This window comes from Xiphias gladius, chromosome 3 (genome assembly GCF_016859285.1).
Source record: "Xiphias gladius isolate SHS-SW01 ecotype Sanya breed wild chromosome 3, ASM1685928v1, whole genome shotgun sequence".
In the NCBI taxonomy this organism is placed as follows: Eukaryota; Metazoa; Chordata; class Actinopteri; order Istiophoriformes; family Xiphiidae; genus Xiphias; species Xiphias gladius.
Window position 1 is genome coordinate 12,103,705 of NC_053402.1, and position 19,888 is coordinate 12,123,592.

Sequence of the window (19,888 nt, forward strand, 5' to 3'; positions counted from 1 at the left end):
TTCTTCAACAGGATCTGGTTTAGAAATCAAGGCCTTGCTGCACTGAGGGATGCACTGTGCTGAAAAAACAAAGCTCGGAAACAAAACACCACAATTTTTTTTTTCTTTTGGGGGCAAAGAGACTCGTCCTGTCCAGCCATGACCTATGTGAATTTGTGGTCACTCACCCAGCCTGTAGGCATCATGCGAATATTGGCAACGATCCTCACTTGCATGTCCTTTAGCCTGGTGGCAACAGTGGGACATGTGTCATCTTCCTACTGGGTGTGGTGCATGTTCACCTGGACCTTCTGCTTCTTCTTCACCCTTCTCATTCTCGTCCTGGAGTTCACAACTGTCAGTGCCAAGTTACCTTTCGCCTGGGAAGACTTCACCGCTGCCTTTGCTATGCTGGCAAGCCTCATGTGCTTAGCCACCTCCATCATCTACCCCACCTTTTTCACCTGCAAGACCTGCTACCGCCAAATCGGTGCGTCTGTGGTGTCCTGGGTCTGTTTTGGGGTGTATGCAGGCGAGGTAACACTAACACGCCTTGGCCCAAGTGGACAGAACAGTGGGTTTCTGTCCACGTTGCCCGGCATAATGAAGATGCTGGAGAACTTCCTCACCTGTCTCATTTTCACATCCCTAGAGAAAGACCATTACATCCACTCCCCAGGACTGCAGTGGTGTGTGGCAGTGTACTCCTTGTGTTTCATCTGTTCCATCATGATAATCCTGCTCACCATTGGACAGCTGACCTCTTTTTTTCCCTTCTCCTTTGACAAGCTGGTGATCGGCTATACCATTTTGGCAGCAATGATGTATGCGACAGCTATGGTGATCTGGCCACTGTACAGTTTCCCCAACAATACAAGACCCGGTAACTGTGACCACCTCTGTTCATGGGATAAACTGGTGGTGGTCACCTTCATGACGATCCTCAACTTTATTGTTTACACCCTGGACGCTATCTACTCTCTTGTGTTCTTTTTCAGTAACCAGTGAAGCTGCTGCTTGTCAAAACTAACCTGAGCTGAAAACAAACAAATGTGTTTGAATCAAAGTGAACGGACAGGTTTTTTGTAGGATTTCTGTTTCATATTGTGCCTATAGGCCATTCAGTAAACTTTAAGCCTTTTCATTAAAATTATGTATTTTGTTGTTGTTTTAGACATGATGGAAATGCTGACTCGAATATATATTGTGTGCAAATGCTGTTCATCAAAAATGAGTTCTTACAATATTGAAATGTTGGTTCCCCAATAAAATATGCACAAAGACGTAGAGTTAGTTAATGATTAAAACAATAGTAAAACTGTCATAAAAATAAAAAACTTCCTGGTAGAACTTTGGATCCTGATACACATAGTGATCAAACAGTGCAGTTAATAATACTGAGCTCTTTCTTTAGTTTATTACACTGTGTCATAGTCAAATTGTGCCTCAAGTCAATCCATGTGTGTTCATGCTCCTCATCTTTTCACTTGTGGGTGCTGTAACTTGCTGATTAAAGGAATAGTTTTTTACATTTTTGCAAATACACCCCCTTTTTCGATTTTCTTGCTGAGAGGGGTGAGAATACTGACGCCTCTCTCATGTTTGTGCAAGAAATATATAGCTGGAGCTAGCTTAGCATAGCACAAAGACTGGCAAAAGAGGGAAGAAGCTAGTCTGGCTCAGTCTAAAGGTAAAAAAATATGCCTACCGGCACCTCTAAAGTACACTAGTTAACACAATATGTATCGTTTTTTCTGAATCATATAAAGGATTTTTTAAAAAGCACACGGGGGTTTTAAGGGGGTTGTGTGCAGAGTAATTTGTTGACTGGAGCCCCTGCGCTTTCAGAGTGCTTTAGAGGCAGATTTTGTTACCTGTGGACTGAGCCAGGCAAGCTGTTTCCCCGAGCCCAGTCTTTATGCTAAAAGCTAAGCTAACCGGCTGCTGGCTGTAGTTTTGTCTTTACCATAAAGACATAAGAGTGGTATAAATCTTCTTATGTAAGAAAGAAAATAAGAGGAAAATAAGAGCGAAAATAAGAGTATTTCCCAAATTGTCTTATGGCAAAAAAGACATATCTCCTGCAGTTAATGATAAATGTAGTGCCTAGTGTAAGGCATTGACAACAGATAAATGTAGTGAATGCAGAACACGAACAGTGACAGGCAAACAAAGAAGCCAATGAAAGATGAGATGGGATGGGAAGAGAAGGAACAAGAGAGAAAAGCGCCAGTGAAAGAGAGGAGAAAAAAAAAGAAGAACAGGGAGATTGATGAGATAGAGGCAGAGTCTGAGAGAAAGGAGAAGGAAAGCTAGAGATTTCCAGACTTTGGAATCATGTGTGGGAAAAGTGAAAAAGCAAATCCTTTAATCAACAAGCGGCTACTGCATATGGACTCAGATTTGTTGCAAGGTGTTAGCTTTCTTTTTTCTTAGATAGATTCTTTTCTTTCTCATTTATGTGGTGGGCAGGCGGAGGGGGGAGCTAGAAAGTATGACGTCAATTCATTCTTTTCTCTTTTAACCGATTGGAAACTTCAAAGGACGTCACCCAAGTCTCACTTGTAATCCTGCAGCTATTGTGCTACCTGGCACACCAATCTGTGTGAGTGAACTCGGGTCAAACAGAGTAACTGAAGCGTGGAAATTTTGCTTTTCTTCCCATGTCAGTCTGTCAGAAAGATAGACCGCATTTAAGTCAGAAATCTATATGTGTCCGACAAGGCAGCAAATTACAGACGGCAGGGTCTGCTTTAATTTGGATTACACCAGTGACAAAAATGCATTAAATAGTAGGTGCACTCCACATTGTCTCGTCCACTAAAGATGGCAAATTCTATATAAAACTAGACTATGTAGTCCATAGAAATAGTGCCGTGTCAAACTGGTTTCAGCTAAAGAACAGACTTTTTTAGCTGTGCATACAGCACATTGTACTTACATTTTACTTTAATTCACTGTCATTATTATATTCACTATTCAAAAGCACTGTAACCATTGGCTGATTTTCTAAAAGCTTTGCTAAGAAACACTTTAGAAAGGATCTCCAAGACAAATAATGGAAAGTGCTGTCTATGGCAAGAGGTGCTGTACGTTAAACAAATCGGTGGCATTCCTCCAACCTCCGCTCACTGTGTTATCTGAACAGTGACTAATGTAAACCCAGGGGGGGTGCAATACATTAAAAAGAAAGAAAATAAACTTTGGTTGTATTATTAAGTGCAGTTTAAACTGAATAAATAATGGTAATTAATGTAAATTGTAAATGAATGTAATATACATTTCTTGGTAACACTTCACTTTAACCCCACTATTTAGCATTAATAACAGTATATAAACATTTAATAAATGGTTTATAACACACTGCAATGTAGCTGTGCACAGCTATAGGGACATTTTAAAGTGTTTATTAATGTAAAGTATTTCTCAGAAATAATCACTTCTCCTATGAAAACATTTTATATTATTACAGATCTTGTTTACTTCATTATCTTTCACAGTCTCTTTATACAGATTATACACATTATCTATTTATACACTAACGTCCACTTATTGGTGCCCACAGGAGGAGTTATAGTTGTTTACAATTACATTAATTAAACTTATGGCCCTTACAACTACATTACAATGTTATAAAACCTATTTATTAAATGTTTACATATTGCTTATAAGTGCTAAATGTTTTAAATCAAATCAAGTTAAATGTATTTAAATAATCTCTAAATTTTTTTAACCTGGAACTTGTTCTTGATTGTAAAAATTCACAGTTTTACATGTCAAAAGTTTTGAAATACCATCTTTATTATCTTTAGTTTAATAATGCAGTGTGTTCACTGAGCTAAAACTAAGGATAGATAGGATCTAGGATTATTTCCAGCCATTTCAAGTACATTACTGATAAAATAAAAAGTGACAAACTTTCCTCAGTTAAATTATACCAATTTTCTGATCATTATGAATTTACATGGCTTTATGCAAAGAAGGAACCTGAATAAATTACCCATTGTTATGTTAACAGAAACAAACATAACACCTCGCTTCACATCAGGTAGATTTTTAACTTAATTCTCTTCATTACCAAAAATCCTCTGACTCATTTTAAAAGTCACCTCACGTTTCTGTGAGCACGTGCCTTTTGACACAATCAGGGACAAAATGCCTCACCCCGCAGGTTCCAGCAAAACTGGGCTCATGGTGTTGTAATTATGGTCTTTTAAAGTTACAAATGTGACCTTCAATTATAGCTCCCCATCAGGCTAATTAGTGTAGGTTTTTATTTACCAGATCACGATGATGTGTAAATGTTTAATTAATGAAAATCCAACCCAATTTTAGTCAAAGTTGGTTGTGTCGGAGATATTGTATTGAAAAAGTTACACCTTTCCAAATTATCTGAGTATCCAAGCTTAAATCAGCCTGTAAACTGGATCTTTGCTTGTTCTCAACATATTTGTGATCGTGCAGTAATCAATGTGTGTGTACACTCATGAAAATACATATGTATATGGTTATGTGAGCTATCCCTCTGTGCAAAAATCACTGACACGGACACAGAAAGACCACAGTTTAATGACATATATGTCCCTGAAGTCCGAGCAGTCTTTCAAGTTCCTTGTCCAGCCACATGCTGTGATTCACTGAGGTGAGCCCAACGGATAACCATAGTTTTAAGGGTAACAGCGTATGAGTCACTCATACTCACTCCTACTCTGTTTCCCCTTTGGTGTTTATTATCTTCTATTAAACATCTTCTCTCATTAGTGGCCTTTGACTCAACAGTCCAGCAATCAGACTCTCAACCCCTTCTGGGGCCAGAGGAGGACATGAAAATGAATCACCACAAACTCGATGAAACTACTCCAAGAGTGTCAGAAGAAGAAAATCCATATACTTTATATTTCAAAAACATGTGTGTGCCAGAATGTTTGCACTGTGCACTCTGCATGTTGAGTCTAATTATAATATGGTTTACTGTCCAAATAGTGAACTAAAGCCCTCTTTTTCTAAACAGCTGCCTTAGGGCGTATTCACGTTACAGCCAAAAAACCAAAGGTCTTGTTCCACATTGGCCAGCGTACAGTTTACCAATGCATAACTCAAGCTAGTGCTGTAGTAAATCGCGTCACCCTAGCTACAGTACTAATATTGCTAGCAGTAAATATTGCTAGCTGTGTGTCGGAGACTCAGAGAGTGTTTTTGTAACAAACACTTTTTTTATCTGGTCTTGACGTGAGGCCGAATTGTTGTTGTAAAGTTCTGGGAATTCAGAAACACAAATAAGACTAAGTAGTTTTTCATCCATCTTTTAAGTTCAAGCAGTGGTAGGCTACGCCCTTACCGGTCATTGCAGCTCAGGTCAAAGTTCAACAAATGACTTACAGCACACCCCTGCTCTGCTCGGCGTATCGTAGACATCCCCACAGAGCAGTCGCGACACGCCACGTGCACAATAATCTGTTTTTCCATGATAATATGAATACACCTGTAGTTGTTGACTGTTCTCTTGGACTTCTCTTGGACTTGGACTTCCTCTACTACTTCCCTTTTTTTTACTATGTATATATGTTTTAATCTATATAGTGATAGTGTTATTTGTCATCATTATTCAAGAAAAAAAATTATTAATAAGCATTCTCTCTTAAAATCATAATTATTACAACTACTAAGAGAAAAGCATAACATTATACTATACTGCATATGTGAAAACCAGTTCATTGATGGGGTTACCCAATGAAAAGTCTTAGTCATTTTCCATCTAAATGCAAATAAGTTTGTACTTTTTCAGGTTTGAGTTAAGGTTTACTGCGCTGACAGCAGCCCTCACAGAAATTTTAAGGCAGCTTCGAAGACCTGAAAAAGCCAGGCCTTAGTCAAACCGTCAACAATCTAATCAAGATAACTCAGTTATTCACATACAAAGAAGATGACCCAGCTGCTAGATCTAGTAACGGTAATAACGTGCGTGTGTGTGTGTGTGTGTGTGTGTGTGTGTGTGTGTGTGTGTGTGTGTGTGTGTGTATGTGGGATGCATGTGGTCATTCATGTGAGCTCCTGGGTGACATACAGTATTATGTTCAGATCTATTACTGCTACGTGGCTGTTATCTCTGTCCCCCTGTGGTTCTGCACAGACAACAACACAAGAACTTGTTTATGTCAACATGTTGCTGTACCTTTTAGAAAGATTTATTATGTGGCCTTGTTTTTGGATTTGTTTTTTCAAATATAAAATGCTATTTCATTCAAGCTGTTAGCTTCAGTGATTTTTCATGATGGCTGGAAAGATCATGTCACCTGTTAGATGTGACATAACACAGTGGACCAGCTGGTAGTCATCTCAATTAAGAACGAGTCATTTCAAATAAATCATCTGAAATCTCCACTTACTCAAACTATGCTTTATGACGTATTATTACTAGCAGACATACTTTTCCTTTCATCAACACACACACTTGTCAATCACTCAAAAACACATTTACAATGATGCTGCTTGACAGGAATGACACTGTAGTGACTTCACCGACTGACAATGACTGACCATTTTCATGTAACTCTACAAAATATGACCCAGGTTTGAAAATACAGTTTGTATGTATTTATGATATTCACAATGCATTTTAATTTCCGCACATTGGAAAATAGAACCTGACCAGTGTCACAACCTCAATTATTCAATGTCACTTCAACTGAGCTGTTTAATTTTCTCAGTCTTCTCAAAATGAAAGCTGCAAAGAGGACTTATAAAGCAAAACTTTTTCACAAGGTTATGTTTAGTAATTTTACATTTCTGCTTCTCTACAGAAACATTTTCCAGAGTGTTTCTAAGAAGAGAAACAATTTGAGGAAAGAAATTCATACATTCTTGTATCCCCCCGGTTTGGTGCTAGTTATTCCATTTCAACAATAATTTCTAGAGCACTTCTTTAACCAAACCAAAATTACAAAACGCAGCAACAGCAAATCTACAAATAAGATGATAAGTATCCAGCTCATATTTTGATGTTCCCATCTGGTTCATTTGAAAATGATGATGGCAGCATACATGATATTACTAAGACTAAGACTGAGGCTAAAGCTACTCTACATGTTCCGGTACAAAATGCAGGATAGTCCTAGTATCATAGTACAGAATTATAAATGATAATGTAAAAATGAAAATATTATTCACTCTAACATAACCCAGAGGATACATTTTTGATTTTGTGTTGGTGTTTTCACAAAGTATGCTTTAATCGTAGGCTACAAGATGAAAGGAATTGAGGTTTAACCAGTACAAGTTTGGCAAATGCAACGCTAACGTTTACGCAAGTTTGGCTAAATTTAGCCAAGTTTCTGAAGCGTCAACTGAATAAAAAGCAGGAAACTGAGCTGCTACAGTTACACTCAACCCTGATATTATAGTAGCCCCCATAAGTTGGATACTTAAGTCCTGAAAAGGTTTTTTCCTATTGTAACCTTTAACCCCACTAGTTCACTTGGACATGGGTTTCTACTGTAAGCTAGTTAGCGGAGCATACTAATGTTTGATGTCAGAGCAGAAAAACACACTGTTTAATCCATTCCTCACACATTTATTCTGGTGTTTTTGGTTTTGGAAAGGCTAAAAAAAAAGACACCGTCCTCCAAACACCTGGGATGTCTCTCTTACAAGAGTCTCATGTAGCTACGGCCACTAAGCTATGATGGCAAAATTTCTGTTTGGAGTTTAGGGAATGTTCAATTCCAGCTGTCAAGAACGACTTCTGCTGGTGTCCGATACTACCAGCTAGTAAATGACAGCCACCTGGTATTCCAGATCTTACAGTAATCAGACAAACCTTTAGGGCCAGGACTTCTTCCATCAGTAGATTTGAGGACAGTCAGTAATTCTATCTCCAGCTCACCTTGGAGACAAGGGTTTGTGTATATTGTTACACAGGTTACAGTTACGCTTTATTTTCTGGCTACGCCACTGATACTTTAACATATTTCTCTCACATACACACGCTTGACTTAAGGAGTGGTTATTTTGAGCCCCTTCCACTTTGTGAAGATCCTCTCTTTCTGCAGGCACTGGGTTTAAATACAGGCTGACACTGTCACTTCCGTAAAAGTTAAATGTTGCCTAAATGCTTAATGATATGTTCTTTTTTTGGAAAATCCTTGCTTCATTCACCCAGTAACTACTTTAAAAGATAGTGTCCTGACGAGTTATAATTATGATTGTCAAATGTGTTTTCTTTGGTAAGAAAATATAGCCTGTCAATCTTCCCTAATAACCTCCTCTGATTTGCCTTTAGGGGAAAATTACAGTGGGGTTTTGTTAGAAGGAATATTAAGTATTACAATTTATTAGCATAATGAAAAGGAAAACATGAATGTGCACTCAGATGCCTTCAAAATGGAATTCAGCAAACATTTTAAGAGCCTCTAAAAGACTTTGATATTTGATGTGTTTTCAGTTTGGATTTTCTTTGCAGTCTCTATATTAAGGGTCATGTTTCAATTAATAATGGAGAGTATTCAATCCATATTGTTTTAAAATAGTCCTTAACTGCTTTATCAATTTATCCTGGATTTGAGAAATTGGTAGCAAAACACAGTATTGCTTGGCTTTAAGACCTGGAATTTAGGACCTTACTAGTATAGTAAGACACCATTCACTGGAACAAAATACAGGTCAGTGTTCAGTCAAATAACTGATAATAGAATATTAAAGTATTTATCTCAGTCTGCTGTTAATGCAAGGGGCGATCTCTGTGCAAAACAAGAGGTAATACACAAAAGTCATAAGTTTACAGAGACAGCTCCTTTTTTGCAGCAACAGTTCATATGAAGCGGAAGATTATATTTCTCTCTATGCGGTTTTTGTGAGAAGTGAACTGTGATAAACACAGAAAAGATCTCGGTGGAAGAAAAGAAACATTGCAAAATACAGTAATGCACAAAGGTTTTAGACACTTTAGATGTTCAGCTTTTTATCAATCATACAATACCATGAGTGAGGCTTCTGATCAAATTCATTCTGCAGCAGAACAATGAGCCCAAACACACAGCCAGAGTCCTTAAGAACTATCTTCAGCGACAACAAAACCAAGGAGTCCTGCAACAGATTGTCTGGCACCCACAGAGCCCCAGTCTCAACATCATGGAGTCATTCTGGGACTACATGAAGAGACGGAAGACACTGACACAGCCTATATAAACTGTGCTGAGTTCTCCAAGATGCTCGGAACAACCTACCTGCCAAGTACCATGAAAAACAGTGGCAGGTATAACGAGGAGACCTGGTGCTGTTTTAAAGGCAAAGGGGGGGTCACACCACGTATTGATTGGATTTAGCATTTTGCTGTTTAATGCACTTTAGATGAAGTTAACTGAAAAACTGAAAAAAAAATATTCATGCCATGATTTTGAAAGCTCAGATGACTTTTATTGCCTACAACTTTTGCACAGTGCTGTTTAATACACTTAAAGTTTGAAATTAAATTGATGTTCCAAGGTATTAGTCCTTTACATTCTTCCATTCAGATGCTAATTTTGAGCTATGTTACAGGGAACAGTGATAGCATCCCTTTAAATTCCATTAAACCTACTAAAAATCTATACCTGTATCCTTTTTCGCTTTAAAGTTCTGGATAACTGTTCCACCACTCACAGAACAGCTCCAAACTGCAGACGACATCACAAATTTGTAATATGTCTTTCATTCACCTTTTGAACATCCTAACATTGCAGCTGCTGTTAACTTTGCCCCTTCAGTCTGGCATTTCAACAGTTAGCAGCCAAACACTTGTTGCAATTTGAGCCCTGGTTATTACAGACTGAAAAGCCGAAAGGCAAGAAATGGCTGCTTGACCTCTGATTCTGGCACATTGTCTTGTCACTGTTTACAAAACAATACATCAAAAAAAAAAAAAGATATAGTTATGCTAGATGGCATTCCCCTGGCAATGCCTCCATCATCCCCGTCAGGAATCTCGGAGTTATCTTGGATCAGGACATGTCCTTTAACTCCAACATAAAACAAATGTCAAGGACTGCCTTTTTTTCACCGACATAATATTGCAAAAATCAGGCACATCCTGTCTAAAAATGATGCAGAAAAACTAGTCCATGCTTTTGTTAGTTCTAGGCTGGATTATTGTAATTCCTTATTATCAGGCTACCCGAACAAATCTCTAAATATTCTCCAGTTGATCCTCAATGCTGCAGCATGAGCACTGACATGAACTAGGAAAAGAGAACATATTTCTCCTGTGTTAGCTTCTCTGCTCTGCCTCCTTGTAAAATCCAGAATAGAATTTAAAAGCCTCCTCCTCACCTACAAAGCCGTTAATGGTCAGGCACCATCGTATCTTAAAGAGCTCATAGTACCCTATTACCCCAGTAGAACACTGAGCTCCCAGTACCCAGGCGTACCTGTGGTTCCTAGAGTCTCCAAAAGTAGAATGGGAGGCCAAGCCTTCAGCTGTCAGGCTCCTCTCCTGTGGAACCATCTTCCAATTTAGGTCCATGTTTTAAGACTAGGCTAAAAAATTCCTTTTTGATAGAGTTTATAGTTAAAGTCGGCTCAGGCTTGTCTTTAACTATCCCCCTAGTTATGCTGCTATAGGCCTAGACTGCCGGGGGACTTCCCATGATGCAGTGAGCTCCTCTCTCCTCCTCTTCTTCTTCTCTCTCCTGTAGTTTTGTGCTTTCTCCTCTCTCTCCTCTCTCCTCCTGTCACTTTCAGCAGGTATTTGCGCCTCTGGAGCCGCAGAGTCTGGATCTGTGACTGCAAATCACCTACTGCCCCCATGATCATGCTCAACACCTACTGCTACAATCATTATTATGTCTGCCCACCCAGAGTCCTGTTCTGGTCAAGGTTTCTTCCTGTTAAAAGGGAGTTTCTGCCTTGCAGCTGTCACCAAGTGCTTGCCCATGAGGGAATGTTTGGTCTCTGTAAATAATACTATAAAGTGTACAGTCTAGACCTGCTTTATATGAAAGGTTCCCTGAAATAAATTCTGTTATGATGTGGCACTGTATAAATAAAATTGACTGGACTTGACTTAAAATTGTGTGTCATCACTGTTAGTCTGTACCGTGCTAATGGCATTAGCAACACAAAGATGCCACCTCCCTGTACTTAAAAGTCCACCACAGTCAACAGCTCCACCTGGAGTCTGTGCGGAGATAAACCGCTACATTAACTAACTCAAGCACAATTCTAATAAAAGTGAATGTACACGACTTTTCTGATGTCACTTATTCATTTCCTGACATATTTTAAGCGACAGCTGAAGCAGAAAGTAAACAGCATTAAGCAAATAAATAGCCCTGCTGGTTGGCTCCATTAAGAAAGCTTTTCCCCCTACCATAATAGACAGCCCAGTGCCTACATTACAAAATCTTATTAAAACTGCATTAAAGGATATTACATGGACCTATGTACCATGATACAACCATTCCACAGGCTTTAAAAGCTGACAAACAGCCATCTCTTTTCAAATTCTGCAAACTGTTGTGAATAAGCAAAAGAGAATTAGGTAGACAGAAGTGATGTGCACAGGCGACTGTGAGGGGAGGGTATCAGCTGAATGTACAGACACAGAGACTGACTGATTGAACATTTTTTTAGATTATTTCATCTTCTGACCTCAACACACAGCGTGAGCCACGGAGTCGCCACTTTGGACATCATCTCATTAATTTCCTCCTTCTTTCTTTGTCCTCCAATCAACCCTTTCCCTCAACACACACAAACACACACACACATGCACCTTTCTCCTCTTGTTGATCAGAGGTGGGCTATCGATTTAGCTTCGTTGAGAGCTCCTCTGGGCCACAAAAGCCCCACACACATAAGTTCCGCTACTGTTACCTTGAGAGAGCACGATCAATCCCTGCCAGCGTTTTTGTCGTCAGCCAGACGAAGTTGGTGACTGACATCGCTCTGATATGATCTCGGTGCACATGCCCACAGAGAGGAAGCTTGATATAGAAAGGCAGGAGGTGCATGAAAACCGCTGGAGGCCAGAGTGACTCATCTGAGCAAGAGATAGATAGGGAGCAGGGAGAAAGATCAGGGCTGTCTAGAGGAAAAAAAAATTCATTGCTTATTTTTAATGTAATCCAACAGCTGTCTGATTCTCTTCGAAATATTCAAGCAGCTGGCAGATAGAGGCCTGGAATTAACGTAAATTAAAAAAATAATGACATTGTATCGATATCAAATAAATGCAAAGTGGAACAATTATTTGCCAAGATTTTATAAAATAAACTAAGAACCAAGTAATCTAATTTGGAGATTCAGAGTACTGGGCATGCACTGCATAATGTATTCTCCATGTACAGTACAGTACAGTATGTGTATAGTTGATTACTTTTCATTGCCATTACAGGCGTACACACACCTTTTCCTGACGTACAGCTAAAACTGCAAATCCCCTGAAAACATACACAAATCTCCCGCAGTCCTTTTTGCTCTGCATTGTAGTAGCTCTGCATGGGAGGTCCTGCAGTATGTGTTTATTTAGCTGATGGAGCGGTAACAATCCCATTCACAGCAAAATATCTGGTGTTTCGCATCATTGCTGACCTGCGCACCCAGGCATGTGGTGAACATGGTGGAGTACTTTATTCTTTAGAGTAGTTTAGATGAGACTAATCTATGCAAGGAAATTAGATCATTGCAGCGAATTTGATAATAAGAATGTAAGTAAACTAACAGAATATGAAATGAGCCATAGAAGAAAAAGGGCATTTGAGGAGAACTCCGAGACACCGAAAAAATGTAAAAAGTAGCATGAGCTGCTGTATCCCTGTGCAATTAGCCTGTGGTTCTGCAGTTTATCTAATACACCTGATACAGTTTAAGACTGTGCTTTAATACTTTGCAGAGTGATATAATACCAAAATGATGTGTTTCAAATATTGTGTCCACTCATTTTATATCAGTGAGAGTAGCCTAAAAACAGAGAACGGCATTAGACTACATTTGTCATCAGCTGAGGTCTGCAGACCCAAACACTTCATCAGACTTCACACAGCTCCCTCTGAAGCAGCAAAATACTTCATACAACTTTTCTCACGTATGACATCAGTACTCCCTGTGAACGGACTCTGATCAGTCGAATCAGCGGAGTTGTCCCTTTTACTAAAGTTGCAGCTGAGTGTAATTAAAACACTCCTCTACTTATTGTACCTTTTAGTTTAACACGTTTATTTTTGGTCCAGTTTCTGCAATGTCAATGGACTTTGCTGACCTCTTCAGTTACCACATAATTGATTTTACAATTAGAAAGAAAACTGAAAGTTTGGTGCGGTTAGAAAGAGTGTTTGTTGACATAGTCACTGTGACCTTGAAAATGAGGTCTGGGATTACCCGCACTGGAGAAAACACAGCGTAAATGAGCCATGTCTTTATCTTGGCATCCTGAGTGCCACTGTGCACCACTGTCCCTGAAAGCCTCTATACACATCTGTGTGACAGTGCTTACTTAAATACTCACAAGTCTCATGAATGGTTTGGTAAGGACCAGTCAAACGGGGCCCAAATAGTATAAGACGTCATAATCTTCCCACTGAACTGTGTACATGCACACACACAGGCATATACAAATTTTGGTGCACGGATTGCACAGACACACACACACACACACACACACACATCTCCTGTACCTGTTCCCTTGACTGGCCCTAAACAGGCATGAGTGGGGCATTTGTTTTCAATGTGTGAGTGTGTCTGTATGTGTGGCAGCCTGTTGTTAACGCTGCACTGCCCTGGATGACAGCATCATGAAGCTAATAGCTTAAAAGTAAGCAGCTATCCCAGGCAATTACCAACAAATCTCTCCCTCAACCTGTAATCTCATCCTCCTGCCGTTTTTCCATTTCACCCTAATTTCTCTCCCTCCATCTCATGGCCCCAGGCCACCATCAATGTGATTTATTCCCCAGGCTGGGCATTGATCCTTTTCCTCTCTCTGTCTCACACACACACACACACAGTAGGAAAAAAAAAAAAAAAATTTTAGTATCACTTTATGATTGACTGGAAGGTAGGCTATAAAAGTCTCTGCTGCACAGGAAAAGAAACAACAAGAAAAAGATGGCTATTAAGTAAGCTTTTACACCTGAAACTGGTTTTGGCTGTGAGGTGATGACAACCACCACTGGGTGGGACTTTCACATCCAAAGGCGGGGAGACATTCTCCACATAAGTACGAGGCATTACAGCCGAGGAAAGCATTTCACTATGCAGAGGATTTCCTTCAGGATTGAACTGTGAGGAAAATCACGGAAAATTAAAGATGATGGTAGTGCAACAGGCTACGGAGATTTGAGCGTGCTGACACCAAGAAAAAGGCATCAAGATGGAAAGTCGGGTGTGAGCTGGTCTCTCTTCCAAGCGAAAGAGCGAGAGAGTTGAGTTTGACCTCAGGGACACTACGGGAGACGCGCGTCACGCCACCGGACAGTGGAGAGGCGCACTGAGGCGCACAGGTAGGTTAAATCCCATCAACGAATGTCCAGGCATTGGCAAGAAAACAATGTGTTAGTGAAATGACATTTAAACACTTGCCGTTTTGGAGAAAGACACGGCCGTGATTTTTTTTTTTTTTCTTTTGCTTTTTAATAGTTTATTTTAGTCATTTATTTCCCAATAGAGGACGTGTGGGTTTGGGAAAATGTTACGAGCCTTAAAGTTTTCATGTATTAAACTCGGATTCAATGAGCCCGGCACGTGAGGTACTCAAATGGCTCTCATGACTGTGGGCTATAGCTATTATAGTTTGGTGGACAAAAATGTCAAGCCCGATGCAGTGTGAAGGGGACAGGGGCTTCGTGTGTTTGTTTTCGCAACAACGCGCTGCGGGCTGCGCGTCACTCCCGTGTTTTGGAGCGCGGGTCAGTGAGTCTGCACGTCAAACCATTTATTTGTGCAACACATTTTCACAGCCTCAGGTTGCAACGTCTGACAACAGGCAGTTAGTTATAAGATTATTGTTATTTTAGGTCACCCACAAGGCACCAGGTGGCACCAGGTGAGGACCTGCAAAGGCCACTCTCACAATGGCGGCATGAATTAACTGTTAGATAGTAGGAAGGCTGTTGGCAGTTGCTCTCATCCCAGGCTTTACATTAATGGATTGTATAATACATTTATGTCTATTTGGCATACCCACACAACGTTGAAGTGCCACACAAAATAGGAAACAGGGTTCACAGTTTCATCCACTGAAAATATTTCAACAAAGTTTGACTGAAAACACCATGACGTTTTTATTTTTATGAATGAACAGATAAGTTATTCTTTCACAGTCAACATAAAATAGGTTGAAAAATAAAAATGTTTCGATGACCGTGTCCGCATTAAGATAAAGAGCAAATTTGACCAACAGTCTCCAAAGACCGGCCATCAAAAACAAAGCAAATGTGGTGAATGCCGCTTGCAGTTGCATTACAGTAAAAGGTACAGAGACAAGTGATTTGAATGCAGAAAAAACAATGGCAAAATGTGAACAGGAGCATTTTTTAAGCGTGAGCTAAAATCTGCTGTTGTTCCAAGCTATATAATTGCATGAATGCACAAGAGCAAAGTCAGAGCAGATGCCCTTTCGGTCAGTCAGTAAAGTCGTCCTTTGAGTCTTTGTGTACTTCTCCTGTTGAATCTTAATGCACAGTAGGATGGAGCTTTAACTTGGACGGCCCGTCTTTCAGCAGCAGCTGCTCCATAGGATTCTGCTCTCACTCTCCACCACACGTGTTCCCAGGTGGGGAGACAAGTGACGAGAATTACTTGCCTTTGTGTAGGAATTTTAACCCCAGTGGAGAATTAATATCCATTTGTATACCTACTGAAGGGATTTACAAAATTGTTAATTTTTAGAAAATATTATTGGCCCAAAGACCCACTTCAACAGAGTTAATGTTAACATCATGTATGTTTTGCGTAGCACTCTAGCTGCTCAAGGGTGTGGGCTACTTGGCACTTGGCTGCAGGTATTTGTTCTGTCTCTGTCCCTCAATTATGGACATTTAATGCAATGGCAGTGACAATACTTGAAATCCACTTAACTAATGTTGTTTTCATCTAAAGTGCAACTTCCTATTAAGAGAAATGGCATGTTGGCCACTTGCCCAGACAACTCAGTGGAAAGTTTCTCTTCTCTCCTGGTAAATATGGGCATCTTGCCCAGAGAGCACCCCTGTGTGTTGTGAGTGTATATGGAGCAGAGGTAGACATTACTTGAATCCTCTGAAGCAGAAATTCACAGAAGCTTAGAACACCCATGATAAAAAACTTTTTATTTTTATTTTTTTTAAGCATGGGTTTTTGTTAGGTATCCCATATAATAATTTTACATTTGTGTCTTTCTTTTCTCTCATGAGCTATTTCCTACTGTAATACAAATGGAAATCAGAACTACCTCCCCCAGCATGGACAGCTACAACTGGACGTCGATATCTGAGAATGGCACCCTGTCTTCCTCCCAGCCCTTCCCCAGCTACACCACTAACAATTTCTCTGACGTGCCCGGACCAATGCCCTTCAGCGTGGTAACCGCAGTCATCTACACCATCGTCTTCATTGTGGGTTTTCTAGGTAACACGCTGGTCATCTATGTGGTGATACGCTACGCCAAGATGAAGACAGTAACAAACATGTACATCCTCAATCTAGCCTTGGCGGATGAACTATACATCCTGGGAATCCCCTTCCTTGGCACAAATAGTGCGCTTTCCTACTGGCCATATGGGGATTTCTTCTGCAAGGTGTGCATGACTGCTGACACCATGAGCCAGTTCTCCTCCACCTTTTGCCTGACAGTGATGAGCATCGATCGCTACCTTGCTGTGGTTTATCCTATTCGCAGTGCAAAATGGCGGAAGCCACAGGTGGCCAAGGTCTTTAATGGCATGGTGTGGGTTGTGTCCTTCCTGATTGTGCTGCCAGTCACCATCTACTCGCATGTACAGGAGGAGTTCAACACCTGTAACATAAGCTGGCCTGAGCCACGTGATTTGTGGTCCATTGTCTTCATCCTCTGCACATCTATCCTGGGTTTCTTTGTTCCCCTCTTTGTCATCAGCCTCTGCTACCTGCTCATTGTCATCAAGGTAATGGGACAGATAAACTTGGCATCTGGCTTTTGTTGGTGTCCAACTCAATTTTTGAATTTTCCTGCGAGGTACTGTTTTCATAATCTCATTAACCCTTTTCAATCAACCATCTCACTTTCAGGTGAGGTCAGCAGGTGTGCGTGCAGGCCTGACAAAGCGGCGGAAGTCGGAGCGTAAGGTGACACGCATGGTGGTGATCATCGTGTTGGTGTTTGTACTTTGCTGGCTGCCCTTCTTCATTACCAACATTGTCAATCTGATTTATATCATCCCTGAGAGTGAAACCAGCGCTACAGTCTACTTCTTCCTGGTCATCCTTACCTATGTCAACTCCTGCGCCAACCCAATACTCTATGGTTTCCTCTCTGACAACTTCAAGCAGAGCTTCCAGAAGGTGCTCTGCTTCCACAAACCAAATGGTGTTGGCACTACAGACCAGATGGGAGGTAGAAAGACTGCACCCAAGGTAAATTACAATCCTATTTTCTCATCCAGAAATTACACACAGATTTTGATTTCTGAATAAAGACACATATTCTTCTTTATTACTGCATTTTTCAGCAGGTATACTCTGTGCATTTGGCAGCATAGTTTAATCCTTTCGCGTCACCCCATTTCAAATTTCAGCTTCTGATACTTTAAATAGTTTATATGTGTGGTACTGTGTACTAAACTGTCCTGAAATTTTGAAAAGACCCTTACCCAGATTAAGTGATTTAGGCCCAAGCCAGATAATTAACACAATGTTTTGGCCCAAACTAGTTCTGACCATAGAGGGTGATATTAAGGGGGGGAAAACTTCAAAAGAAGGGTGGAAACAGAAGGAGATATAATTATTCTGCCTTTTCACCAAATTTTTATTGTTTGAAGTCATTCTTAGTAACATGTTCACGAGTTATACTTCCGGACGATACCATATTAAAATCTGAACTGTCCATGCACACAAGTGCCATCGGCAACCCCCACACTGAGTGCTATCCTCTTTTCTTCGGTGTGAAAATGTGACCTCCAGTGATTTAGCCGACTTTAGATAACAGGCAGAAAATAACTGAGCCCCAGAGTATTACCCTTAACAATAACATTTCCAGGGTTTTCTTAATTGAAAAAAAAAAAAGCAAACAGCAGTTTATGTCAACATTTTCTGTTGTTAAGCTCATCAGTGATTCTGTTTCTTATTCTGTCTTTATTGCATCGTTAATCTCTGTGTGTGGCATTGTTTCCACAGTCTCTCCAGATGGAGGTTGTTGAGAACCTTGACAGTGAGCCTTTCACTTCAAAAATAGCAGTGAATGGCCAGTGATCGCTGTGACCCACCATGTACTAGTGCGCGAGCTACCACACGGAACTTGAACAATTTACCCCTGGACCTTTTATGATTGGTATGTCCTGCCTTTATTGCTGATGCTCCCTCTGTGACTGGGACATTTCTGGAGAGGACCAGAGGAGTAAAGCTGGAGAGAAAACTACTTACAGCATTCATCACAGAGCTTGGCATTTTTGTTTGTACTTTTTACTGTTAGCTGACTGCATTGTAGAAATCTTAGTTTATGTAATAATGATCTCAGTACTATACAAAATACAGTAATGAGAGTTATAAATGCTGTAATTTCTCAAACAGCGCTAGAGAGAACCAGGTTTTTATTATCAAACAGATGTATACTAGAGACAAGCATTTTTTGTTTCTCAGTTTTTTTTATATTTGATCATATTTTAGTAAGAATCATTGTTGTCTGATCTGCTTTAGTTTTATTTGCTACTGTTGCTATAAATGCATACTCAACACTTGCCATATGTTTCCCTGTTACCTTGATAAATTCATTATAATGCACATTTCACAGCACTAAGAGACATCTGTGAAGGAAGCCTTGAGTTGATAGTTCAAGCTATTTTAACAACAAATGGCTTGAAATTAATCAGGGAGTGAGAACAATATTTCTGTTGAAACAATAGTTTAATATTTTGGAAAATAGTATTATAATCATTCTCTGAGAATTAGATAAGACTAATATCACTTCTGTGTCTGTCTGCTAAATATAAAGCTACAACCGGCATGAAGTTAGCTTAGCTTAGCATAAAAACAGGAAATGGAGGTAAAAAAAACAGCCTGGCTTTGTCCATCAGTAACCTGTAGAGCTCACTAATTAAGATGTTATATCTAATTTGTTTAACTGATGCAAAAAATAAATTATAAAAGCCACAAATTGCTATTTAATGGTATGTAATGGGCCTGAATATGTCTTGGCTTTGCCCAGTTAATTCCTAGAGTCTGGGCTGGTTGCTGGTTGGCAACTACTCCCAGCCAAAAAATAGTCCAGCACATAACCCCTGTAACATGGCAAATTGTTGTTTTTACACTTTTTGTACAGATTAACCAGTGATATAATGTGTTCATTAGTGATCTCTAGAGATGGTAGTAGGAGGATTTTGTTTGCAATGGACAGAGCTAGCTGTTTACTCCTGTTTTCCGTGTTTGTGCTATGCTAAGCCTTATAGTTAAAGACACAGTGAGATGAAAAAATACATTTTCCAAGCTCCAATCATGTGCGAGTTATTCATCTGTCTCTTGTTACATGTTAAAATGTGTCCAAAACTCATTTGATTATTCTATAGTAGCTAGCTCCTTGGTAGCTTGTAGAGCATACACCACATTGCTGAAGCTAAAGACACTCATGTCTGTTTCACTTTGACTTTAACGGACAGACATAAGACTGGTATCAATCTTCTAGCACATTTCCCAAAAAGTCAAACTATTTCTTTAGTTTAGAGTGATGGAATTAGTCCTGTGGAAATCTACATTATGCTGAAATTACCATGTG

General features: G+C 39.8%; 2 protein-coding genes across 2 annotated transcripts; both read left to right on the plus strand.

Annotated features, from left to right (window-relative positions):
- Nucleotides 1-138: 138 nt before the first annotated feature.
- Nucleotides 139-1,235, plus strand: LOC120788133 (myeloid-associated differentiation marker homolog). Its single transcript, XM_040123671.1, has one exon. It carries the CDS (start codon nt 139-141, stop codon nt 985-987), a length of 849 nt encoding a protein of 282 aa, XP_039979605.1. The 3' UTR covers nt 988-1,235.
- A 15,126-nt stretch (nt 1,236-16,361) lies between these two features.
- Nucleotides 16,362-18,372, plus strand: LOC120788029 (somatostatin receptor type 5-like). Its single transcript, XM_040123485.1, has 3 exons — nt 16,362-17,069; nt 17,194-17,538; nt 18,298-18,372. Exons 1-3 carry the CDS (start codon nt 16,362-16,364, stop codon nt 18,370-18,372), a joined length of 1,128 nt encoding a protein of 375 aa, XP_039979419.1.
- The last annotated feature ends 1,516 nt before the right edge of the window (nt 18,373-19,888 follow it).

Excerpts from the sequence above, each read along its gene's own strand:
- LOC120788133 (XM_040123671.1), top strand. The coding sequence starts at position 139 with ATGACCTATGTGAATTTGTGGTCACTCACCCAGCCTGTAGGCATCATG.
- LOC120788029 (XM_040123485.1), top strand. The coding sequence starts at position 16,362 with ATGGAAATCAGAACTACCTCCCCCAGCATGGACAGCTACAACTGGACG. Across the intron at positions 17,070-17,193 it reads ACCTGCTCATTGTCATCAAG|GTGAGGTCAGCAGGTGTGCG; the intron begins GTAATGGGACAG and ends TCTCACTTTCAG. Across the intron at positions 17,539-18,297 it reads GTAGAAAGACTGCACCCAAG|TCTCTCCAGATGGAGGTTGT; the intron begins GTAAATTACAAT and ends TTGTTTCCACAG.